The sequence below is a fragment of the Tachysurus fulvidraco genome, chromosome 20 (assembly GCF_022655615.1).
Source record: "Tachysurus fulvidraco isolate hzauxx_2018 chromosome 20, HZAU_PFXX_2.0, whole genome shotgun sequence".
NCBI classification, from domain to species: Eukaryota; Metazoa; Chordata; class Actinopteri; order Siluriformes; family Bagridae; genus Tachysurus; species Tachysurus fulvidraco.
The window spans coordinates 15303670-15328296 of record NC_062537.1 but is presented as its reverse complement, the minus strand read 5'-3'; the positions used below and the strand labels follow the sequence as shown (position 1 = coordinate 15328296).

The 24627-nt window shown below is 39.5% G+C and overlaps 1 protein-coding gene across 3 annotated transcripts in view; it reads left to right on the top strand.

Moving 5' to 3' along the window:
- il11ra (interleukin 11 receptor, alpha) overlaps positions 1–23840 on the top strand; it is a 35748-nt gene extending 11908 nt beyond the window's left edge. The window contains exons 1-12 of one of the 3 annotated variants that reach the window (XM_027140978.2): positions 18–41; positions 8552–8648; positions 9676–9742; positions 10053–10228; positions 10921–11035; positions 12005–12171; positions 12360–12529; positions 14180–14324; positions 15487–15579; positions 16787–16886; positions 18262–18341; positions 18879–23840. In XM_027140978.2, the coding sequence (XP_026996779.2) occupies positions 8552–8648; positions 9676–9742; positions 10053–10228; positions 10921–11035; positions 12005–12171; positions 12360–12529; positions 14180–14324; positions 15487–15579; positions 16787–16886; positions 18262–18340 (1209 nt within the window). In that variant the 5' untranslated portion in view covers positions 18–41 and the 3' untranslated portion in view covers position 18341; positions 18879–23840. Of the gene's footprint in view, positions 1–17; positions 42–8551; positions 8649–9675; positions 9743–10052; positions 10229–10920; positions 11036–12004; positions 12172–12359; positions 12530–14179; positions 14325–15486; positions 15580–16786; positions 16887–18261; positions 18342–18878 lie in introns of those variants that run through there. The other 2 variants (XM_027140976.2, XM_027140979.2) reach the window with 2 other exon arrangements.
- Positions 23841–24627: the final 787 nt, after the last annotated feature.

The following is a 24627-nucleotide window of genomic DNA, read 5'->3' as shown; positions in this document are numbered from 1 at the left end:
TGGTAAACTCATCCACGTGCATGCGCTCCACAGCCTGAGAGGTACCACATCGCTTCACACTCATCCGGCCATCGCGCTCATAAATTTTACATTTCATTTTAGCATGAACGTGCAGATCCTGCATCTGGCTTGCATATGTGATATAGAAAACCAAAACTCGAGTTGTGTAGCTTTTAAGAGGCTTTTGGTGAAATACTCTGACTGTATAACTGCATTTCGTATATGATTAAACATTAGTAATATTCCACCACAACACTGGTGAATTCTTGAATCTGGTTGGTCTAAAGGTGTGTGTTATTTACATACAGTATAACAGCTGTTAATGTTCTGGGTGTTCTGTTAATGTTCACACTCCTTCGAATGTGTTATCGTGTCTATATCAACAGCTCACGCAAGAGCAGAAACTCCACATAATCGAAGACTAGTAATATAATGGGATTAAAATGGGTTGTTGTTGTGATTCTTATAATTGTTGGTGTCTCGTTTTTTTTTTAGATGTTTAGTTTAACTTCATGGTAAGAGTCGTAATCGTTGTTTTCTCTGTAAAATGACAGGCTACACTTTGTGTGTGTGTGTGTGTGTGTGTGTGTGTGTGTGTGTGTGTGTGTGTGTGTTGGGGGGGGTTGAAGATTGGCACAGTTAAAATGTAACGTGGGTAAGAACAGGAACTAACTTGTCTGTCAGATTTTCCACAAAATTACCTCAACTGTATAAACTGTTAAAACTGCGTGACGTCTTGCTTAGAATACAAAAGTGCTGAATAAATTGTGACTTTTATATATCTATCTATATATAGCCTGCATCGGGGGTGCAATCTCTCTCTCACACACACACACACACACACACACACACACACACACACACACACACACACACACACACATAGGGTTAGGGTTAAGGTTAGCAATAATGGTCAAAATATAAAGTGATGAGAGTACAGTATGTGTCAAATGTGTTACACTTGCAGTCCTATTCCAAACCCGTAAATGGATGTAGTTATTTTTATACTCTTTTTTTTTATATATATAAGACCAAGAGTAATTTGGATAATTTTGGATAATTGGCCGTCTATTTGTTTCTTGGACTGTTGTGTTATTGCTTTAATCCATTGCCCTAAGGACATGGCCACAGTTTATTTTCATTTCGCAGCTCCTGGCCCTGTTAGTAATGCAGTGATAATGTCCATGTGTAAAATTCTAAACAAAACAAGCGCATAAACTTTAGAAAAGTACAAATACGCAGCCACATGCCCAGACTAGGCCGAGTCTAGTTAATAGCTGTTCTCCGGTGACCTTGTGCTGCAGCAGTGCTTGATGGGTGACGTTCATTTGTCAGCCTGGCTCGCTATGCCAGCAGCGCTTTTCAGCACCGTGACATGTTTGTGCGTATATGCTGCTGCGCCAAAGACAAATACCGCTGTGAGTCCACCGTGTCCTCCCATCCGCTCTCTCTTTCCTCCACACACAACGAGCTAAATGTTGTGATGAGAATCGAGGAGAGGAGAAAACGTATATAAAACGTCTCCTGCCTTGTTTTTTTATCGAAGGATTAACAGAGTCATGTTTGCCTTGTCCAGCTGCGTTTTATTGCTTTAAAGAGCTTAGCAGTCACTGGAAAGGTCTCTGACATTTTGATTACAGGGCCCAAATGTTTCATCAACTAGCTGGTACTTCTGTACTACGGTTTACTCAATTAGTTTTTTCTTTTTTTTTCCCTTCAAATTGCAGTCTACACAATAATGAGTTCTGGCAAAAGATTACTGTATAATTCGGAAAACTTTCCTGAAATGAAGGTTTTTGGTGTATCTCAGCCACAAGGAAAAAAACATTCTAGGATTTGAATGTCTGGTTTATTCCTAAAAGTGAAAAGGGAGGAATATTTGTATTTAAACATTTTCCCTACCCCCCTGTTGTGCAGGAGCGTGGTGAACGTTTGGATATCCGGTGTTGATCACAGACTTTTGTTAGGATGCACAGTTTAATCGAATCGTTATGGTCACTGTGTGAGTGAATCACACACAGCTAGCATGGTTTAGACTGACTTACTTACTTTTATATTATTTTATGATGTTTACTCTCCCATCATATTCTGACTTAAAGCCTCAACAAGATTAAAACATTAATAAAAACATTTCCATACATTTATGGTTTGCTAACTTGTTTTGGCCGGTATCTAATTTTCTGGTCCCCCACCCCAACTCACCAATACAACTTTAGATTGTAAAGGCGGCTCTAAGTGACTGAAAGCAGTAAATCTGACAGCACACCTATGATGTAGGTTTATGAGATCATGTGCACTATGCAGTATAAAGTGCTCTGTTTATAGCTGATCAATGACAACATCACTCCTGACTACTGACACTCCTAAGGAGGAAAAAAGGGGGCGTGGCCAGTACCCTGTGACACGTACACATTATTTTCAATTCAGTTTTGTCTGTATGACACTTTTAACAAAGGACATTGTCTCAAAGCAGCTTTACAGAACATAAGAAATATTGCAAAAAAATACAAAAAAGGTTAACATTAGAACATTACCATTGCACTGAAAAAATAAAAGACAGTTTCTTAAAGCTGCAGAAGCCATCGTGATCGCTGTAATCTCAACCCAAGTCTGTTATAACGTAACCTCGATGGAGTGTGTCGCTCGTTAGGTGTTAGCGTACAGCCTTCTGATGGTGTATCCAGAGGGTTTTTCTTTCCAGCCTACTAAAAAAACCAATTTATTGTAACAAATCTCCATGTACATGTACCAGATGTGTGGTAACAGAATGAAGCAGATTTTTAGCTTGGTGGCTGTTAGATTTCTGATCAGCTCTCACTGCTGCGTTGTGGCTGATAGCAGGCACAGCCGAGGGTTTGTCAGGTTTCAAAGGGTGGGAACACCTTCCTGCTAAATTTGTCAGATTCTCGAGAATGAAAGAACTGGACCTCTTTCAAATATCAGAACGAACCAAAGAGCCACTGTCTGTACACTGACCTGATCTTGGCTTCCTTCCCCCAATCTGGAATTGTTTATGAAAAAATCTCAGGCACTGTGTAATCTCAGAGTTTGATAAGATTCAGCGTTAGGGAGGATTGCATGCTGGGATCATGGCTTCACAAAATGTGAAAGAAAGAGCTTGTTTGATGGTTTTTGCTGCGCTTCGCAGTCATTTTGCTGAAATCAGTGATGGATTATAGCTTCAGCTTGCGGTTTGGAAAGCTCCAATTGTGCTGCTTTAGCATTGCTTTCCTCCTGCAGACTTTTTGAAAAAAGCACCGATGGATTATGATGATGGAAGTCCTGACAACTCGCTGCCTCAGGCTCCAAAGCCGGTCTTATTTTTAGGTACTGGTTTTAAATTTGGTTGAGTTTGGATTAGTGTGTAACTGGATATTTTATTAGTCATGACACATCTTCAGGTTTTTGTACATGTCAGGACAAGTCATACAACCATAAACCCACCCACCGCCCAACACTCTAGACCCCTTCCCATGGTTTGGTTGCCTGGGAAACTATTTGGTTGGTTTAAAATTGATAGAAAACTACAAGGATGAAATGATCGTGATAGAATATAGAAAGCAAAACAGACCAGTTTGGAAGTTCATTGCAGATGTTTGCATCCCCTCAGAACTTTGTCTTTGTGTCACAGATGTTTCTTTATCACAGTTAGCAAAGATTGTTAGCTAGTGTATCTAAACATTTGAATCCCTCTTTCCCCCAATCATTTTTTTCTAAATGTGATTTAAAAATTTTCTTTAATTAATTGTACCCATGTTTTAACTTTCAAATTTCCCCCAAGCTGTTGTGCAACCTCTTTTTTTTTTTCATTCTCTCAGTTATAATACTTACCGATCTTCTTGGTCAGAACAAAATACTAGGCAAATCTTCTTGACGTACAGCCAGGTGACAGATTAAAGGGGAGGAAAAAAAGAGGAATAAACGAGAGGAGAAACATAACAAGTGCAAATGCTTCCAGACAGGTGCACTGCATGATACGATTATGTAATTAACATCCTGCATGCTCTGTGGCGTGTATTTAAAAAAAAAAGTTCTGGTAATTGGCCCCGGCCTTCCTGCAGTTAATGCAGTGGTAGATGGCAGGACAGCAAGAGGAAAAGATCCAAGTGAATTTGATGGAAGAGCAGGAACTTCAGGCTGCTCAACTCATGACTAAAGTGACATCTGCATTTTGTATTTACGGGAAAGGCCATAAATACTCTGGAAACTGTGGTCGGAAAATGGACATTCAATGATCGTGACAGTTGTGCATAAGTACGATATGTAAGGAGAACAGAAAAGCAGCTGTTTTTCATGTGACCGAGAATGTACGTGCGGGATATAATACAGAACAGACACATTGTTGTTTTGGTTGACGTGTTGTTGTTTTTTTCCATTTAATGGCACATCTTTTCGCAAGATACATCCATATCAGCTTCTCTTTTGTTATACAGGATGGGGTGGACATTTGATTTTCGACTGTACATGAAGGGTATAGTGTAACCGATATAACGGACGAGAGCCTCTTTTAAAACAAGATCACACTATATAGTGAATTTGGAGTAACTTCAGAACGCTGCACTGATCACAGTACATTAGAGTTTTAAATGATGAGTCACGACTGTGGTTGAACTTCAACTCTATCAGTTTCACAGAAAAAAATAAGATTGTGCGAGTTTCCGTCCGATCCCGAGCTCGGATTGCTGTCCATGTCAGGTTTCACACCTTCTCTCTGTGTTCACATGGGTTTCTTCAGGTTCTCGGGTTTCTTTTCACCCCACAAAAATAGGTAGGTGGGTGGATTGGTTACTCTAAATTGCCCCTGGGTGTTTTCTCTCACCTTGCACCCAGTGTTCCTGGGTTAGGCTCCACATCCATCATATACCTGACTGGAGAAAACAGGTACTACTATAATCACTGTTACTACTTCAACTATCACAATCAGCACTGCTAATACTCATACTAAAACTAATATTACTACCACTATCATTACTAATACTACTACTTGTATGAGTACTAAATCTGATTTTCTTACTACTGACACCACTACTGCTAGTACTACTAAAACTAATACTTCTACTACCACTACTACTAGTACTACTAAAACTAATACTTCTACTACCACTACTACTAGTACTACTAAAACTAATACTTCTACTACCACTACTACTAGTACTACTAAAACTAATACTTCTACTACCACTACTACTAGTACTACTAAAACTAATACTTCTACTACCACTACTACTAGTAGTACTAAAACTAATACTTCTACTACCACTACTACTAGTACTACTAAAACTGATACTTCTACTACCACTACTACTAGTACTACTAAAACTAATACTACTACCACTATCATTGCTAATACGACTACTTGTATGAGTACTAAATCTGATTTTCTTACTACTGACAACACTACTACTAGTACTACTAAAAGTAATACTTCTACTACCACTACTACTACTACTAAAACTATTAGTACAATTACTACCACTATCACCAATAAAACTGCTACTACGATTACTAAAACTAATTCTCCTACTATCACTACTACCAGCACTACTACTACTACTACTACTACTACTACTACTACTACTATAACTATTAGTACAACCCCTACTACTACCACTAATACTGGTTCTAATAAAATGAATACTTTCACTATTGGATGTCTACTACTACCACCACTACTAGTAGCACTACCAAAACTATTAGTACAACTACCACCACAAGTACTATTGCTACTACCACTATCACCACTAATACAGTACTACCTCTATGATTACTACAACTGATACTCCTACTACCACCACCACCACTTCTACTAGTACTACTAAAACTAATACATACTTCTACTACCACTACTACTAGTACTACTAAAACTATTAGTACAATTACTACCACTATCACTAATTAACTGCTACTATGAATACTAAAACCAATACTCCTACCAACACTACTACTACTACTACTACTACTATAGTACTAAAATTATTAGTACAATGACCACCACCAATACTATTTAGTACTACTACTATTAATACTGCTAGTTCTAGTTACTGCTAGGTATTTCTACTACCGCTGTTTTACTGCTGCTACTATTACTACACTTCTACCTTTCCTTGTCTGCTGCTGCTGATCTTGATTCTTCTGTCGCGTCTTCAACATACGCGTTTGCACAGTGACCATTACAGTATAACAAAGAGCCTTTCTTATAAGTAGGTTTAATTTGAGAGATGAAATCCAGCCATACATATGATATTAATCTAAAACTGGATGCCATGCTGTGATGATTGGACCAAGGATTGAAGATACAATTCCATCCCAGTAATTTACGAGCGAGATTCAATTCGATGGCCATAAATTCACTAAATCATGCGTCTCTGCCACTTGGCCTGGCTGATGCTGTCAGCTAATCTTGGAAGCACTGCATTGTGGATGGAAAGAAAAACACCATGCGTAAGGCTGGCATAGCTGATCTTGTAAACAAATGCGTCGAGAAAGTAAATAATCGAATAAAGGCAGTCATGATATGCAGCAAATGGTTTGCACAGGCGAACGCTGATTTACTTTACATTTTATAATGGGCTCTAATCGGGAACACAGTGCACTGTTTGTCCTTCTAACACTATTGAGAACAGATCTGTTTCTGGTCGATTCCATGGCGCTGCTATCGAAATCATAGGGATATAGACGTCACAGTTTCCACTGTTTAACTTGGCACCTTTTACATGTTTCACAGAACGTCCTGTAACACACGGCACAATTTTTTTTTCTCATTTGGAATACTGTAAATCATTTGAGGTTACTTAGCTGCATATGGTTGGAGCAAATGCTGCTGCTAATGTTATTTTCCTCTATGATCAGATAAATTAACACTAAAGTCATGGACATCATCTCCGGTCTTTACATTGCCTGAAGGTTTTTAATTCTTCACTTTAACTCCCTGCATGTTCAGTTGTGTGTCCAAAGCTCATAGAAATCTTAGCCATGTTATTCAGCATGTACTAAAAGGGACACAGCGGATATGTTCAGTTACTTTTTAATGTGTGCTGTGGTCAGCTATAAAAGCTGGAGAAAAGGACAGCTGTAAGTCTTATCAGTTGTTTAGTGATAAGACTATTTTTACACAACGGATATGCCACCAGACCGTGTTAAGCTGAACCAGTGACATATCTCCTGTAATATAGCTAAATAAATGGCATGCAGTAAATAAATGTACTGACATTTTTATAGATTATTATTGGATTATAAAAGAGGTAAAGTGTTAACAGATATGTTTTACAAAACAAAAGCTGTGGATATGGTGATTTTTTTAGACACTCGTAATGTTTTTTTTCTAATGGCAGTTATTCTTTTGTAAGCTAAATAACATCAGAGGGCTTTTTATTATTATAATATTATTCCAACTAATCTGTTTCTTTCTCTACTACTATGTTATTGAGGGGACATTATTTACAGTCACTTTAACATTAATCAGCCAACATTATTTAGGGTTCACTTCAGAGTCTGGGTTTTGCTCAGAATTCTTTCTGATAGATTCACAGAGCTTTTTCTTGCTACCGTCACCTCTGACTTGCTCAGTAAGGATACGTTTAAAATGCATAATTTATTTATTGTATGTAGTTTTGTAAAGCTGGTTTGTCTATTGCTTTTTTGACCTGACAAAGTCCATCGTTACTATTATTACTATTACTTTTAGTGCTCTTGAAAGTAATTTTAGAGTTACTACAACTGCTATTGCTGCTAATAGGAGTGTTGTGTGTACTAGGAGTGTACTAGGAGCCTAGTGGTTAAGGTGTTAGACTTCTGATTGGAAGGTGGTAAGTTCAAAACCCAGGTCCACAATTCCTGGGCCCCTGATCAAGGCCCCTTAAACATCAATTGCTCAGTTGTAAATGAGATAAAAATGTATGTCACTCTGGATAAGAGTGTCTGCCAACTGCTGTAAACGTAATTGTTGTAGTACAACATCTACTATTAGCAGTACTATTTAAATACTGTTGTTACTGTAACTAATACTACTTCTATTTCTGTAGCTACTACTTTTGCCATTGCCACTACTGCTATTAATGTTACTATTAATACAGCTATACTACCAAGTAATATCTTATGCCTAAACCTTCTGGATGACCTCAACCACCTCTATGTTTTTTCGTTGATGTTCTTCAGTCAAAGTGTTATAAACTTTCTTGAGAAAGCTCACTGAGTGGAGTGTGGAGTTGTGGCTTTGCCTCTCTTGACCCTGTAACTGTGAGCTGCTTTGCTTGTCAAATACGCAACGGAGCGATGTTTATTCTCTGCGATGCTTTTATAGAGAAGGGACAGGATAAGTACACACATCTGGTACGGATGTCATGTTTGCGTTGTCCCAGAGGCCTCCTGTCCATAATTATCCTGCCTGTTGACTTGATGGCTGTCAGGCAGGTAGAGTGTCCTCCATCCTGCATGAATCTCAGACATAATAAGGAACCTGGTGCCGGACTACCAGTTGCTAAATAGAGCTGCGTGTACTTTTGAGAAGTCTTATCAACTACGCTTGCGCTTATTTGACTTTTTATTTTTGCAGATGCCCGGCTTCGTGTCCTGCCCCAGAGGTCTAATATTGATTGGGATCCTCATTTTCTCCTGCGTCCACATCAACTCTGAGATCTTGAGCAATGAAGGTAAGAAAGGCTGGACACTGTGCATGAGTGCTTTGCTATTGATGGAAAAATGTTGTTTACAGCTTTCTGGCTTTGCTTACCTTAAGCACCTGGACGTCCTCTAAATAAATCTTCATAGCAAATTCTGCCCGAGCATAACCATGGCTCTAGCTTTTGATCAAACTCAAAGGTCTGAAATCAGCATAGACAAGCAAAAAAAAAAAAAATCCTTTAAAAATGTAACCAAATCCCAAACCTCCAAAACCCGAGGCCCAGTTATGTCGTATTTTGCACAAACAGTACACATCTGTTGTAAGAATCCAAGCTGAGAGCAATTCCCCATGTATCGTTTATGGCTCATACAGAGTTCAGGCTGTGTGTGTGTATGTAAATGGCAATATTCCTGCTGGCCCAATGAGGAGAAATGTGAGAAATGTGGTGGGCTTTTAAATGATATGCTTCTGCCAATATTCCCTGAAAGCAGACATTGAGCACAACCGTTTCTGGAGTACAGTTAGACCCAGCGTGTTGGAGACCAGCCACTCCTCAGAGTGCATACAGTATGTGCGTATTTGCCTCTTTGTCCAGTACTTGGCACTAAATGCCTGTTACTCCATCCCTGATATAAATCCTTTGGGCTGAAGGGGCAGTAAAGGAGGGTAACATAAACAGTCTCAGTCTCTTTCAGAGTGGAGTCACAGCCTTCATGACCGTCGATTCGCTCATTTAAGACAAAGAGGAGCCATTACATACCGCATGCCTTTTTAAATGATCTGATCCACATTGGTTATATAATACGATCTATTCCATGGAAGATGAATACATTTTATTCTCTGTGTTCGTCATCTGCTTTTTTGATTTTTTTTAATCACACATTTTTGTAGTTAATTAACAGTAAAGTAAAATTAACAAAGCACATGTTATTTTTATTGTTACATTATTTCCCATTCTACATTATCTCCCATTCATTTCCAATCCTGTGCTAATGTAGCTTACATAATATCTAATTGTAATAATTATTAAATTGTATTTTGTGTCATTTGTGTAGTTTCAGACGTACAGTTTGGCTTTCTGGGTTCCACCGTGACGCTGACCTGCAGAGACTCTCACCCAGGGTACGTTACACTCTGTAGTAGCTACGTGACACAGCTCAGTCAAGCCTTCCAGTAAACACTGATAACTTCATGCTTCACACCCAGCTAACTAAACACACAGGCCAAGCTGCCGCAGCCCAATCACACTGAATCCCTTCACATCGAGTCCCCAGACTCTCACTCTGGCCACAGAAAGCCACAGCTTGGACTAAATCGATACTCTCATTCAATACCTAGAATGTCCACGGGAATACTCTGGGGTTACTGGGGTTGTGCTAATTTGCCCAGGGTAGGACAGGATAAGTGAAGTGATTGAGGGATTGATTGTGAGTTTTGGCAGGTTTGTGGTGTGGAGACATAACGGGAGCTTAGTGAAGACGAGGCAGACTCACTCCTCAGACGGCACTCTGACTCTCACCAACACCACACGCAGCATGGAGGGTAACTACAGCTGCCACGAGCCCAGGGAACGAGTCTTACTGCAGAGCATCACACTGCGGCTGGGCTGTGAGTGAACGCCGCACTTCACACACAACACAACACTACAGAATTTCCGATAATGATCTCACACCCGGTATAATTTCAGTTTGAAAAGTTTGAATGTTGTTTAAAAAAAAGGATTGTGTATGCAGACAAATTTTCCATTAAAAAAATTTTTTATAAATGAAATTTATTATATATATATATATATATATATATATATATATATATATATATATATATATATATATTAAATTATAAATTTCTAAAACAACCGAATTTATGTAGATTTTATGCACCGTGTATTTGATTTCTTTTCATTTTTTATTCCGTTATTATTACATGTCGAGTATTGTAAATACGTGCAGGTCTTGTTCCAGTATTGTTGAAATATCAGCCTTTATTGGTGGCTCAAGTTTAATAGTCAGGAAATGTCTTGGTGAAAAAGGAAGCACTTCAGCAATGTCCTGCTTAAACTGTGGGCCGAGGCCCCAGGAGACAATAAGAGTGCGGTGGTAAAACTTAGAACACTTCCTGTCACAGGAAATCACTACAGAGCACAGCACTCCAGCTTCCTGTTAGGAAGGGTGAGATCGTCCACATTCAAGCTCACACAATCCGAGGCTCGCAAGAATTTACCAAGAAATCCGCCTGCTGTGCTTGAGGATGGTGTGGATGTTATGCTCGTGATTGACTGACTGTTTGCTTGTGTCTCGTAGACGCCCCAGAATATCTGATCGTTTCCTGTAAACTGCCAAGTCACTTCAAAATTCTGTGCACGTGGACACAAAGAGTGAGGACACACTTACCCACAAAGTACATCTCCTCCTACAGGTGGGGTCACATGACAAAAATCGCATAAAAAAAATGCTATACGCTCAGAAGGTCGTGCCGTCAAACCAGAACCGTATCACAGTATACAGTATATAGATATAATCCATGCTGAAGTGATACGAACATTATTTAAAGCGACAAGCTCTCAAAGGTGCCCTGTATAACGTTAATCTGATCTCTTATATTTTTTTTTATTATTCTATCACCCTCATACCTCCTTCCATACGATCATCATGAGACGCATAAATACTTATTGTTTTGGAATAAGCATGATTCTGTTATTCTATATTTTCTGCCATGTTTACTCCAAAACATGCTTATTTAGAGCTACAATATGCTGATCTCTAGGTCTGGCAGACTACAGTAAATAAAAGTAAACAGTCTGATAACTTTTTCACGTCGGGGAATCGAGTACTTTTCTGCCTCTCGAATGGTCTGCATGTGCTTTCACTTCAGCTGTTGGGTTTTAATGGAAATGATAAATGAGACTTGTTGCTTCTCTCACATTACTAGACATTTGGAAACGCTCTCGACATTTCTATGCACAAATTCATGATGTTTTTTAATGAAGTCTCTTCAAAATGGTCTTCATATACATCAGTATGCATTTAAAAACCTTCCCTTTGGACCATGGGTTGTTTCAATCCCTGGCAGTCTTTGTGCTTGAAATAATACATGGCCTACAGTTATAAAATCACAAAGTACAGCATTGTATGTTTTTTTTTTATTTATTTCCTTTAGAAGAAAAGTCCCTGAATGCCTCATGCAATATGTATAACTCTGCTGAGTATTGAGCCAGTTCAGGCATTTGTATTTTCTGAACTGTTTAAACACTTATCAATCTTCAGCATCAATGTATATCTTAATTCCTGCACTTGTCATGCATTTAAAAAAAAAGTCCTTGATGTATGGTATGTTGTGTTCGCTCTCTCCGTCTCTCTCTCTCTCTCTCTCTCTTCTCTCACACAGTGTGGATAACAACAGGCCGGAACCCTGTGAACAAGAGTCAATGGATGTGAACGAGTGCGTCATCAGAGACCCCATGTTATGGGCCAGCAAACACCTGGTGAACATCACGGAAGTGAATCCGCTCGGCTCCAAATCCACCATTGCTTACGTGGACATCAACAAGAACTGTAAGCAAAATGAACTAACATTATAAGACACATTAGTTTACTTGAGGAAGCCATTGTTTTTATATAAGAAATGAAATTAACACTTGTGTTCAGTCCACCAACATGTACTGTCATTTTGTGGTTGTTACATGTAAAAACCTAGAACTAAGGCTTTCTGTGTGTGTGTGTGTGTGTGTGTGTGTGTATAGTAAAGCCTGATGCTCCAGAGGAGTTGATCTGGGAGCAAGTGAATGACGAGCCCACGCAGCTTTTCGTACGGTGGAAGCCGCCCACCTCGTGGCCCTCAGACATATCCGTCGCCTTTCCACTGAAGTTCGAGCTGCAGTACAAACCTGTCGGCTCCAAATTCTGGTCCAAGGTGAGATTTTTAAATGGCGACTCCAATGGTCCAATTTTCCATCACCTTAAATAAACAATAAAACATTTTGAACAATAAAACATTTTATTTATTTAAAAAAAAATTAATCTAGATAAAAAAAATCCATCTAAAACGATTTAGTCACATATACTACTGTAGCTATACAGGAGGTTTTTCTCGTTCGTACTTCAGTGGATGGACGAAGGCAAAAACCTGCTTTGTTAATGACCGTTAGTCATCTAACACTAATTCCACACGGAACTAGAAATCCAGATGTCTCTAAAATACAGATGTTCTGATGTGTTAATGATGCTGTCGGATCGTTTGTTTACTATATTACGAAGGACGTGAGCTCACCGAAGGAGGCAGTATAACGTGGCAGCAAGCTCTTCTTTCACACTCTCTTATCATACTGTGACATGTAGCGTCCTCCGACATGTCTGTCTCTCTCTCCACCTCTCCTCTCACACTCTCTTATCACACCTCCAACACATCCTTCCACTTCTCCTCTCACTGAGTTCTGCTGACATTTCACTGATCCATTTTTCCATCTCTCTCTTTCATTTAGACAGCTTGACCTTTCAGAAACATTTACAGCATTTAGCAGACGCCCTCATCCAGAGCGACTTACATTTTAATACAACTGAGCAATTGAGGGTTAAGGGCCTTGCTCAGGGGGCCAGCAGTGGGAGCTTGGTGGACATAGGAATCAAACTCACAACCTTCCGATTGGTAGCCCAACACCTTAACCACTAGGCTACCACACAGAAACATACCAGATCTTCTTGTACTTCTCTGCTGATTATAAGATTCTGTCGATTTTTTTTTTCCCCCTCAGGTCTAGACTTTGTCTAGTTGCACATGTAGCATAGTCATGACACTAACACTACGAGTGGGGAGGAGGGCTACTTAATGTCAGGGTGAACTACAGTAAACGTTCAGTTTCTGCCACCGACAATAAAATATTGGCATGAAATATGAAACGTTTGCATTCCAAAGGCAGCAGTCCTTCTAGCCGCGGGTTTTGTAGGTCTGAAAACAAAAGCAGGTTTAAATAAATACTTATTACACATTAAATACTCATTGAGAGCAAATACAGCTTTGAATGATTTCAACACTTGTTACGAAATGCCTCTTTTTTTTTTGGTTATTGTTGTTTTAATGACATTAATGCTCCAGTTCAGGGTGTGCATGTATTACCAGTTTAAATCTGGAGAATAAGAAGCCAGCACAGTCTGGGGCTCCTGATTTGAAGCATTTTGAGCAGCTGGACAGCAGAACTTGGTGTATGTTAAAAAGAGAGATCAGAGAAGAATTATTTTTGCCTGGGATCTGAAATGTGAACAGAGCTCTAACATGAAGTGACTCGCAGGAATTAGGAAATTGGGGTCTGGGTCACTACTGTAATTATATCCTGTGAGTAGTTCCTTGATCTATAACAGTTTAAGCACAGTAGCATTTCACTGGTCAAACTCACACACATGTGAGCAAGGAATCTGTAGGCTTCTGACATCTGATCATGTTGTAAACATCATGAAGACTAAGAAATGAAGTTGAATGCATTTATTAGCATGCACTCTGAATGTCGGAATATTATAAACAGGGAATGTGTGTGTGTGTGTGTGTGTGTGTGTGTGTGTGTGTGTACAGATGGAGACTGAGGACACGAGTATGGTGATCATGGACGCCCTGATGGGTCACTTACACCACATCAGAGTACGAGCTCAGGATGCTTTCATTAACCACAGCCAGTGGAGTGAATGGAGTCAGGTGGTGCAGGCCCAGCCCTGGAGCGGTGAGCTACACACACAGAGAAACTCACACACCCTGAGTGAGAGAGAGGGAGAGAAAGAGATAGCGAGAGTGAGAGAGAGAGAGAGAGAGAGAGAGAGAGAGAGAGAGAGAGAGAGAGAGAAAACATTTACAAACCGAGACACACATCAACACAGGAGTGTTAATCTAGCGGTTAGGATGTTGGACACTGATTGGAAAGTTGTGTGTTTAAATCTCCCACTCACCAAGCTGCTACATGGGCCCTAAAGCAAGGCCCATAGCCCTCAACTGCTCAGTTGTTTAAATGAGATATACTGTATGTAAGTTGCTCTGGATGCCAACATCATAAAGGTAAAACAAACACAAACACAGACAAATACACAGAAGCTAAGAAACCAGACACAAGGACAGACGTGCAGATACATACACTCAGGCAGACAGACACACACACACAGACACACACACACATGCACACACACACGCGCGCACACACACACAAACACGCACACACACACACACACACATATACACATATACACAAAAGCCAAAACAGAGACACAAGGGACACAAGGATAGACACATAAAGAGACATAGATATTTCTTGACAGAGACAATTGGACATAGACTGGTTGGAGACACACGTAGGACACCGACATATTATTTGTTTTCTTCTGACCTAATATAATCTTTATTAATCTGTAAACCAACATTGTATGTATTCTGACATAGCGCCCTCTTCTGGTAGATTGCGTTCTGAAGTTTCATTGTGACACGAATTTCTCACATCTCAAGCATCTGAATGCCGTTTATAGCTTCCTACTGAAGCATGATTCACTTTACTTGGACACGCAACTTGGGTTGTGTGGTTAAAACAATAATGGAAAATGAATATGTTTTTAGGGAAAAAAATCTTAAAGCTTTTTCTAATTTGTAACAGATTCCTCCTCAAAGTAGGATATATACTGCGTTTAAAAAAACCAAGGCTTTTGGGAAGCAAATCCGGTTTATGTGCATCGTCTGTGAATCAAATGACCGATGCCCAGGATTTACAAGTAAAAAATCTGTATAGGGATATAAGTACAGCTCATAGACACAAGGGTACTTATCACATATGCTTTACTATACCTCTGTTATCCCCCCCCCTCTCATCTTTCTCATTATTAGTGTCATCTTTTCTATTTCAGACCCTTCCATGATTCCCGAAGCCACCACAGATAATGTTTTCGAGCCAATCTTCCCGTCCACGTTTCCAGTGAAGGCAACAGAGAAGTCTGCAGGTACGTTATTTGCCGTTTTCATCACAAGCGTTACAGAGACCGATTCAGAGAAAAGTCGAAGTACGTACTCACTCCTTTTTCTTCCCTGGACCGAGCTCTTTTTTTTCCCCATCCATGAAAGCCTTGAGGATTTGGCAGTAGAAGAGAGCACAAGTCAAGCTCAGATCGAACACGCGTTGTTAGATGTCTTTGAGATCTCATCCAGATGCTTTTTTAGGTTTTATCCAGATGTGTCTGGCCTTTGGTGTTTTGGAGGCTGGGTTTCCTTTACTCTTACTCATATCATGCACCAATCACAACACAGATCAGCCTTCATACAGCAGGCCATGTGGCAGGCGCCGCCGTGACTCACTCATCCTAATGAGCTAATCGTTTCCAGATTTATAATGTTCTCATTCGGCTAGCACACACAGCAGAGCTCATAGAGTTACAAGAGACCTCCTCAATCAGAATGAAACTTTTGTCCGAGAAACCTGGAAAGTATTGTGTTTGGTTTTATTCCAGAACCTTCACGTTCCACATAAAATACAAAAGTGCTGTTATTTTTAATTGGGTTACGTCTGCTTAAATGAGATGATTAACTCTTATGGATGGCGACTCTGTCATGGGAAAGGTAGAAGGACAGAAGACTTTGCACTTTCCAGGTTCTCAAGAACATCACAATATGTTTTAGGTCTGTTATAGAGAAGAAAACAAACCTAGGTAGGGACAATTCTTCTTCCTTACCACCGCCACCTCTGGTTATTTATTCACTACTTCTGGGTGAGACCATGTAGCACTGCTAGGGTTTATTCAATTCAATTTCAATTGAGAATTAAGAACCTATGAATATTATATTTATATTTAAACGTGTTTGTATTTATCCCCAATGAACAAGCCTGAGGTGACTCCGGTGACTGTGGTGAGAAAAAAACTCCCTTAGATGGAAGAGGAAGAAACCTTGAGAGGAAGCAGACACAAAAGTGTACCTCATCCTCATTTGGGTGACACTTTAGGGTGTGATTATAAACTGTTATAAACACCAGAGAGTGTTATTATGAATAATGTATTTTCTACAGTCAGATACAGTCTGATAATTGGGTATTGATTAAAAGGTTGATGTTAATTTTTAAAATGTTCATGTTAATAGAATGATGACAACAGTTTATCGCCACTTGACGACTAAAGACGAAAGACATTAACCTCCTTCGGTCATTCTGTTTCTCAGATCCATCATTTGAAGAAAATGGAAGTCAGGTCTTGATCATCCTTGGTTTATTGGCGGCAGTGATGGTGGTGGTTGTGTTCACTATCACAGTCCTACTATGGTAAGAGCTGACTTTAATCACTTAATTAAGCTGCTTCATACAGAATAGGAGGCAGCCTGGGAACTCGAACAAAACATGAGTGTAGTGTTAACATTACCGAAACTTTATTTTCTAGGGCAGTTTGTGTGTTGGCTTGACAAGGTTTCCTGTAACAGAGTGCTGTGCTTCAAATGAAATCTAGATGTTTCGCAATATGTTTCGTGTGAGTTTCTCAGCTGCTGAATGTAAATGGCTACAAGCCAGTGACTGTCCTGAGGGAGAAGGAGTGTGTCTGTGAAAACTCTGCAGCTTTCACTAAGCTGGCTGAGTTTTTCCAGCCATCACGGATCCAGACGTGGAGGTTGGAGAGGATGTGAGCGGCTTTTGGTTCCTGACGAAAGCGCCGGTGCTGTGAGGATGTATTAGTAGTTTAGGGGCTGAGCAAACAGTGCTGTTCTTTGCTGATTGGTCCTCATCACATCGTGTTTGTGCCATCGAATGCAGCACTATATTATTTTTTTCTTAATCTGTACCAGTAATAATAGTCCTTCTCAGGGCACACTCATGTATACACTCATACACACTTAAGGGCAGTTTAGCTATAGCCAATCCCACCAGCCATCCTGTTGTAGGGAGGAGGGAGGAAACCGGAGAAACTTCAAAACAACCTTGAGTAAAGCCCCTTTGCCAACCACAAAAAGGGGTAATATGTAGTGCAAAATTTACACTAGATTTTTAGTGGTCAATATTTTCATCAACCATGTGTTGTGGAAAAGAGGTGAAGAATCGAGTGCAGGGGGGTGGAGTAGGTGGAGAAAAGTGTCAGGAGTGTTGTGTGACAGAAAAGGGTCAGCAAGAATCAAAGAAAGGTCTACGACAAGACAGTAGTGAGAGCAGCTCTGCTGTATGGGTTAGAGACTGTAGCAGTGAGGAAAAGACATGAGGCAGAGATGGAGGTAGCAGAGATGAGGATGTTGAGGTTCTCTTTAGGATTGATGAGGATGGACAGGATTAGGAAGGAGCACATCAGTGGGACTTGAAAGGGACAGATAAACTTTTTGCTGCTAGGGCCAGTTCTTTGTTTTAAAAACATGCTCAGTTAAAGTCTTGAAATTACCCAGTTAGGTTAATAACAAAATAGTGTTCTGTATTTTTTGTCTTTTAAATTTTAATTTATTATCTAAAGGCTCAAGCAGCTCTGCAATATGTTAGAATTATGAACTAGACAACAAGATTCTCAGCTACATTTTCAGTACATTTTCAGTATTCTTGCATCTAACCCTAACCCTAATGATTAATCACAAATGTTTCCTGACCAGCTATCCAAATGATTATTATTTAATAAATTATGCATGAAGAAACTTTAACACGTCACTGCAATTGTTTTTCTTTGCAGTGTGAGGAACAGGAGGCGGGGCAATGTGACAAAACAGGAATTAACCTCAATGGTGAAGATGAAGTCCTTGCTAATCTAAAGTGAGTTACGTGTGTGTGTGTGTGTGTGTGTGTGTGTGTGTGTGTGTGTGTGTGTGTGTGTGTGTATATGTGTGCATGTATTAAACCTTTTCTGGGGACCAAAATCCTCAGAATAATAGGATGAAGTCAGATATATTCATAGTCATCTAAATCTCACAAAAAAACTGTCTGCAGGTACGTTAAAAAAAACAAAAAATTATTTACTTATTTATATTTTTTCAAAGATTTTAAATATTTAAAGAATTGAAATGTTTCCTTCTGGTTACTGAGGTTATAGTTGGAGGTAAAAGTGTATGTGTGTTTGAGCTTTCTCATGTGCCATCAAGGCAGGAAAGCTAGTTTTACACTTTTTTGCCATAAAGGACAAGCTTTTGACTTCATGCATTTTTCGAGCAGAGCAGCAGCTCCATAATATGTCCATACAGTATGTTCACTCCAGAAGAGAAATCAGTAATGCATTAATACTTACAACTGTAATTGCGATCATTCACCAAAAAAATAATGAATACCTTCTAATTTGTGCTTCTCTTTCTGCAGATGTTCAGGTTGGCCTCGTCTTTTTCAGCCCTCATAGGGCTTCATCATAGGGAGTCATGGCCACTGCCACTGCAGCGCTACATGTCCACATTACAATACCCAGTTTCACTTTTGTCCTATCGCTGCTTGGGGAATTGGCTCCTTTCAGCGGAGTTCTGAATCCCAGAAACTGTGAACCCTTCCAGCTTTACCCTTCTAATGTAGCACAACTTAAAACAACACCACACAGTTACTGGCTTTCATTGTTTGACGTGCAGTGCAAACTTTGCCAGCTTTGGACCAGGACATTTTAACTCGACGTGTCTGCACTTATCTGTCGCTTCAGTTTTTCCGCACAGACTCGTGCCATTTGGCTGCGGTGACACTTGGAACGCTGTGAAGAAAGAAAATATAAGCAGTTATGGGTCGTGTTTTGGGCATTAAGAATAAAGTTGGCATTCTCTACATTTCAATGCAAGGGACAGAGCTCCCAAACCTGAACATAGCTGCTATATGCGGAGGCATTCTGCAGCCCGTCGACTGAGGAAAGACAAGCATTTCAAGAGTTTCTATTCTGTTCACATTAAGATGAAGATTTCTGCGTCACGTCATTTCTTCAGTCTTCAAAGCCTTATCGTTCTTATAAAAAAAAATAATCACAGGCTTGATTTGATTTGGACCCAAAGTTGCCTTTGATATCTAATAACTTCAGCAAGAAACCTGAATCTGTTATTTTATTGTCGTAGGCAGAGCCAATAATAACCATCCTCTTGACCTCTTGGGCAGTACGTTGGCATCCTACAGACCACACAACATACTGGCACTCTGATTCAGTGTGGTTAATAGTTTTTACTTACCTCTTGTTTTGGGAAAATGAGTTTTCACCCAGCGTGGAAACAGAAAGTGAACGTAACTACTTGGCCTTATATTAATACACCCACTCAGGACATAACCACAGCCAGAACAGGACCAGCTTCAAGTTTCTAGTGAGTCAGTGGACTGCGCTGTACTGTACTTTTCAGTACGTTCACTTTTCACGTGGAAATCCGATCAGCTTGGTGGTCTGCTGATGGTTCGCTTAGATGCTGATTAGCATTTAATGTGCATGAACTAAGGCAGCAGAATCAGTTGCAGCTCATGTTTTTTTTTTTTTGTTTGTTTGTTTAACCCGTGTTCATACTGGCAAATGACGACGTGACCAGAACCTTTGAAGATCTACGACATGAAAACATGCCATCTTTAGATTCAAACCGTCAACATTAAATTTAGATTTAAATCCATTTCATGCTGAATAGTTCTGATGTGATCAACTGGTACCAGTCAGTTGAGTGTGGAGCAGTCGTCTGGCTCTGGTTGGGTGTGTGCTCTCTTCACAAATCCAGTGTCTATCTTCATGCCTTTCTTTTTGAGTTAACAGGATTGGGGGGGGTCCTCTTAACCATCACAGAAGTGGACATACAGTATCAGTACCCTGGGTGCCTGGGATGAGCATTATTTTTCCACCATTATTGTTTTTTTTTTTTAATTACATTTTTATTCCTAGGATGGATGAGTAGGTTCAATAACCAGAAAAAGAGATTTCACTTCCTGTTGACTTTTAACAACAGTTTTCACATAGTAGAAACGTGCATGCTGCTCTACACACACCGGCCCAAGGTGCCGCAACCTGGCACTTTTTACTAGGTGGATTAATTAAACAGCTGAGAGGTTATCAAACACTGCTGAGCCCACGCAATTAAATAAAATGCCAGCGCAACACGTGTAACATCTTACAGTTAACCACATCGAGCTGTTAGTCTGAAGCCAGACTTGGTGTATTATCTAATATATCCATCACCACACTTGTCCATTAATCCATTGTAATATTCTGCGAGGGTGCTTTCCAGTTTCCATTTAAAACACACACACACGTCTACTACTTTGGCCTGAATCCTTGTTTGCCTTAACACGGACACACTGGCTTTATTTGCACAGGATGACAAAAAATTCACAGCATTTCCCCAACTGGTCCACCCATAAAAAAAGCAAAAGACTTTCTAAATTCAAGCTAAAGCATATTCCTGTATATGCAAATTTTATATGCATATTGTTTCTGTATTAAAGCTTACATTTACTGTTTTATTAATATAGATTTATCGTAGGGTATATTATTCTATAAAAATCTCTATTAAATATATGGATTGTTTTTTTTTGTTTGTTTTTTTGTTTTTTTGTTTATAACCATTTCCAGTGTCATAAAGCTTAAACAGTGCATGTGTGCTTTCTGTGTCGCTTCCTTTACATGTGTCCATAATAAGCACTAATATACTTACAGTTTTCACTGTGCAGATTCACTATTGTGATGTATCAAATGAACTTTTTTCTATGTAATGTGTGGGGTTTATTTCCTGTCAGGGTTTTAGGCGTTATATTTAACATCGTCCTTTGTTGTAAGGCTTTAAAAGCGACACGCACACAGTCTTCTGAATAGTTTTGGATGCGCTCTAGTGAATTGTGTTATTTCTGCTGGACATTTCTGTTTCACAATGAAACACCACGGCGCAGAGACAAGGATGGCTCAGTGGTTAGTTATCGATAGGGAAATGGAACGAGTTGCAGTTCCCGAGGCGTTTAGGAATACTCCAAATCTCCTTACTCTGATCGATTCCCAGGTCATGGGATAAAGAATGTCTTTCATTAGGGACACGTCAGCTTCACTTCTCAGTGAAGATACTCTCTCTCGCTTCTGTCTCTGTTGTAAAGTCGCTTTGGATAAAAGCCTCAAACAAATGATGGAATGTAAATACAGGTGCTTGCTATGTTTAAGCTTGAGCTCTGAATCCTTCAGCTCCAAAAAAAAAAGAAAAAAGACTGACATGCAAAATGGACATGCTCTAAGAAACATTTTTGAATACAAGACTCCAGCTAGAAAGCTTAAAACCGTCCGTAATAAATTAGTACAATTATTTAAGCGGGAGATTAACAAAATAACAAAACAAAAATGTCTTTTTTTTTTTCTTCCAACGATTCAAACCGTTGAACAATGAAGACTGGAAAATAAAATATTTCTCCAAACGTAGAATTTAGTCTCATTCACCACATCACCAGTTATACTAATGTTGCGAAATAATACATTTTTCGATAATTGTTAATTAGGTTTTGATTGTGACACAGCCACCAGATATTTCCTTAGAGAAACAATAACCTGAGCTGTGAATTACATCCAGCTTAACAGTCAGAGCTGAAATGACAGAAACTTAACCAAATACAGTACACTGAAAATGCAGTCTCAGCTAGTTTAGAAGCCAGATTCTGTGCGTATGCTAGCAGTTCTGGGATTTGACCTCGCATTGCTCTCATCCTTAACCACAGAGCCATCATGTCTTGTGAGGCAGCTGAGCTGAAGAAGTAGTCAGATGATGAGTGGGATATTAGATATGTTCAGACATTAACAGACTGATCGGACCGGGGTTAATTCGGTGTGTAATCCCACCTTGTCGTCTGCAGTCTTTCACTCGACCACTTTAAAGTCGCACTTTAAATCATTGAGCTTGACTGGGAAGCGAGAGAGTGAAGCGTGGAAAGGAAACAAGGACGTGTTTTTACTTTGGATAAAACTCATCTGCCAAATTCATGCCTCTGCAATCCAGCGTATATGTATGATTTATAGTGTGTCTCAAAAATGATGAGGGCCACTTTATGCTGACTGTAACCACGTTATCCAGTTCAATCACTAATCAGTGCTTTTGGAGTATTCCTAACCAAACTTTACCTGGTTAGTCCTCAGTACTGTACCTTACATCTTTGTAGCTCTCTACAGGAGTTCATTTACATTTACGGCATTTCACAGACACCCTTATCCAGAGTGACTTAAATTCATCTTAATTAAACAGCTGAGCAATTGAGGCATAAGGGCCTTGCTCGGGGGCCACCAGCAGCAGCTTGGAGGCCTTGGGGTTCGAGCTCATGACCTTCTGATCAGTAGTCCAACATCTTAAGCACTGATCTGAGCTAACACATCCCCAGAAGGGAAAACCTTTGTGTCTTCAAGTAATGAATTAATTTCAAGCTGGCGATGATGAGATGTTAGGAATAAAACCACTGTGTTATCTGTACAATTATAAACTGATGGATGTCACACAGCAGTTGACGAATGCTTCAGAGAAAATTAGTTAAAAAAGGTTTAATCTTCTTTTCCGTATAAGACCTTCTGTGTTAAACCATTAATATTTATTTAATACCTGCTGTCATTTGGACAGCCCTGATAGACTGTGATATGGTAACCATGACTACGCTCACTAATACAGCAGTAACAGCTCAGTGGTTAAGATGCTGAATTACTGATGAGAAGGTTGTGAGTTCAAATCCCAATGTTACCAAGCTGCCATAATTGGGTCAGTGAGCAAGCTGCTTAAATTTATAAATGCTGCCAAATGTTGTAAATAAAAGCCCACGCTGATGTGCAGTGTGTCTGGATACACAGGAAAACTCACACGCCATAGCTGCTGCTCTGGAACAACAGCACCACGACTCACCTCTCGTTCCCCAAACATGGATCAGGATCCTCAAGCCTTGTGCATGTCTTGACTTGCTTGGTTTGATTTGAAGCGTGACTTTGAAGCTTTTTTGTTGTTGTTGTTTTGGCACCTGATTCTGTTTTTGATGGGTTTGTGCTTCTCCGTCAACCTAAACATTCAAATTAAGATTGATGTGAATCGTTTCACTATAGTAACATTTCACAGTAAACTGTGTCAGATCCTTTCCCTTGGCATTCTTACAGAACCTGAGCTTAAGTGTCGTCACCTTTAACGTTTAGTCTTTAGTGCTTTTGTAGTGTTATGGCTTGCTTTGTGTGTGATGACACGATAAACTCTTGAAGCGCAGGTGGTGAAAACAAAGACGATGAGAAATGTATGTATAGTATATTCTGCTTTTGTGTACAATATAAGCTGGTGTATTACTCGTTGGTTTATATTCTTGTGAAATAAAGTTATTTTATCACAATTTGGTCCTTTTTTTGTATTCATACCTTTATCACTACAGAGGCACTTTACTTTAGAAAACTATTTACATAAGTTCTAAACTAAGTAATAACAGAAATTCACATTAATTGTACCTAGAAATGGATCAAATATACTACAAGTTGTGTTTTAATAAATACAAAATTGTTTGAGTTGCAAACAAAACCAAACGCTGTCAGTATTAGAAAATAAACCAACTTCCCAGTCGAAGTTTATTCCTTACTTGGTGTCCTTGAATATTACTCTAACCCTAAAACAAAAGATGCATTAAGACATTTCTACAAATGATTTCCTCCTTCATAGGTTGATCTGTCTCATAGCTGAATTAAGCATCTCTCATTACATTTAAAGATGAACGTGCAGCCAATAATAATAATAATAATAAATAAATCCCTACCTTTGTTTTAGTCTTTACTCTGCCAGAGTTTGCTTGGAGCGAAGCCGATCGGACATGCTTCAGCTGATGAGGAAATGCTTTAAACGTGATGCTCACGTTGTACTGCGTCCAGGAAAACTTTACCCGCTATCTAACAATCAAGTTCATTTACAAACAACACACAGGTTTAAAACAGTGCTGCTTTTTGGCCAAACTAGGTAAATAAATGCGGCTTGAACACACAAGACAGTAAATGTTTGACCTCAGGAAATACTGGCAGTGTCACTCTGGCATAAACACGTAGTTTTTATTGTCCTGGGATGCTGACCACTGTAAACACGAAATCCTATTTAAAGCTAGTGACTCAAGGTGAAAGGAAGGTAAGGCTGAATGT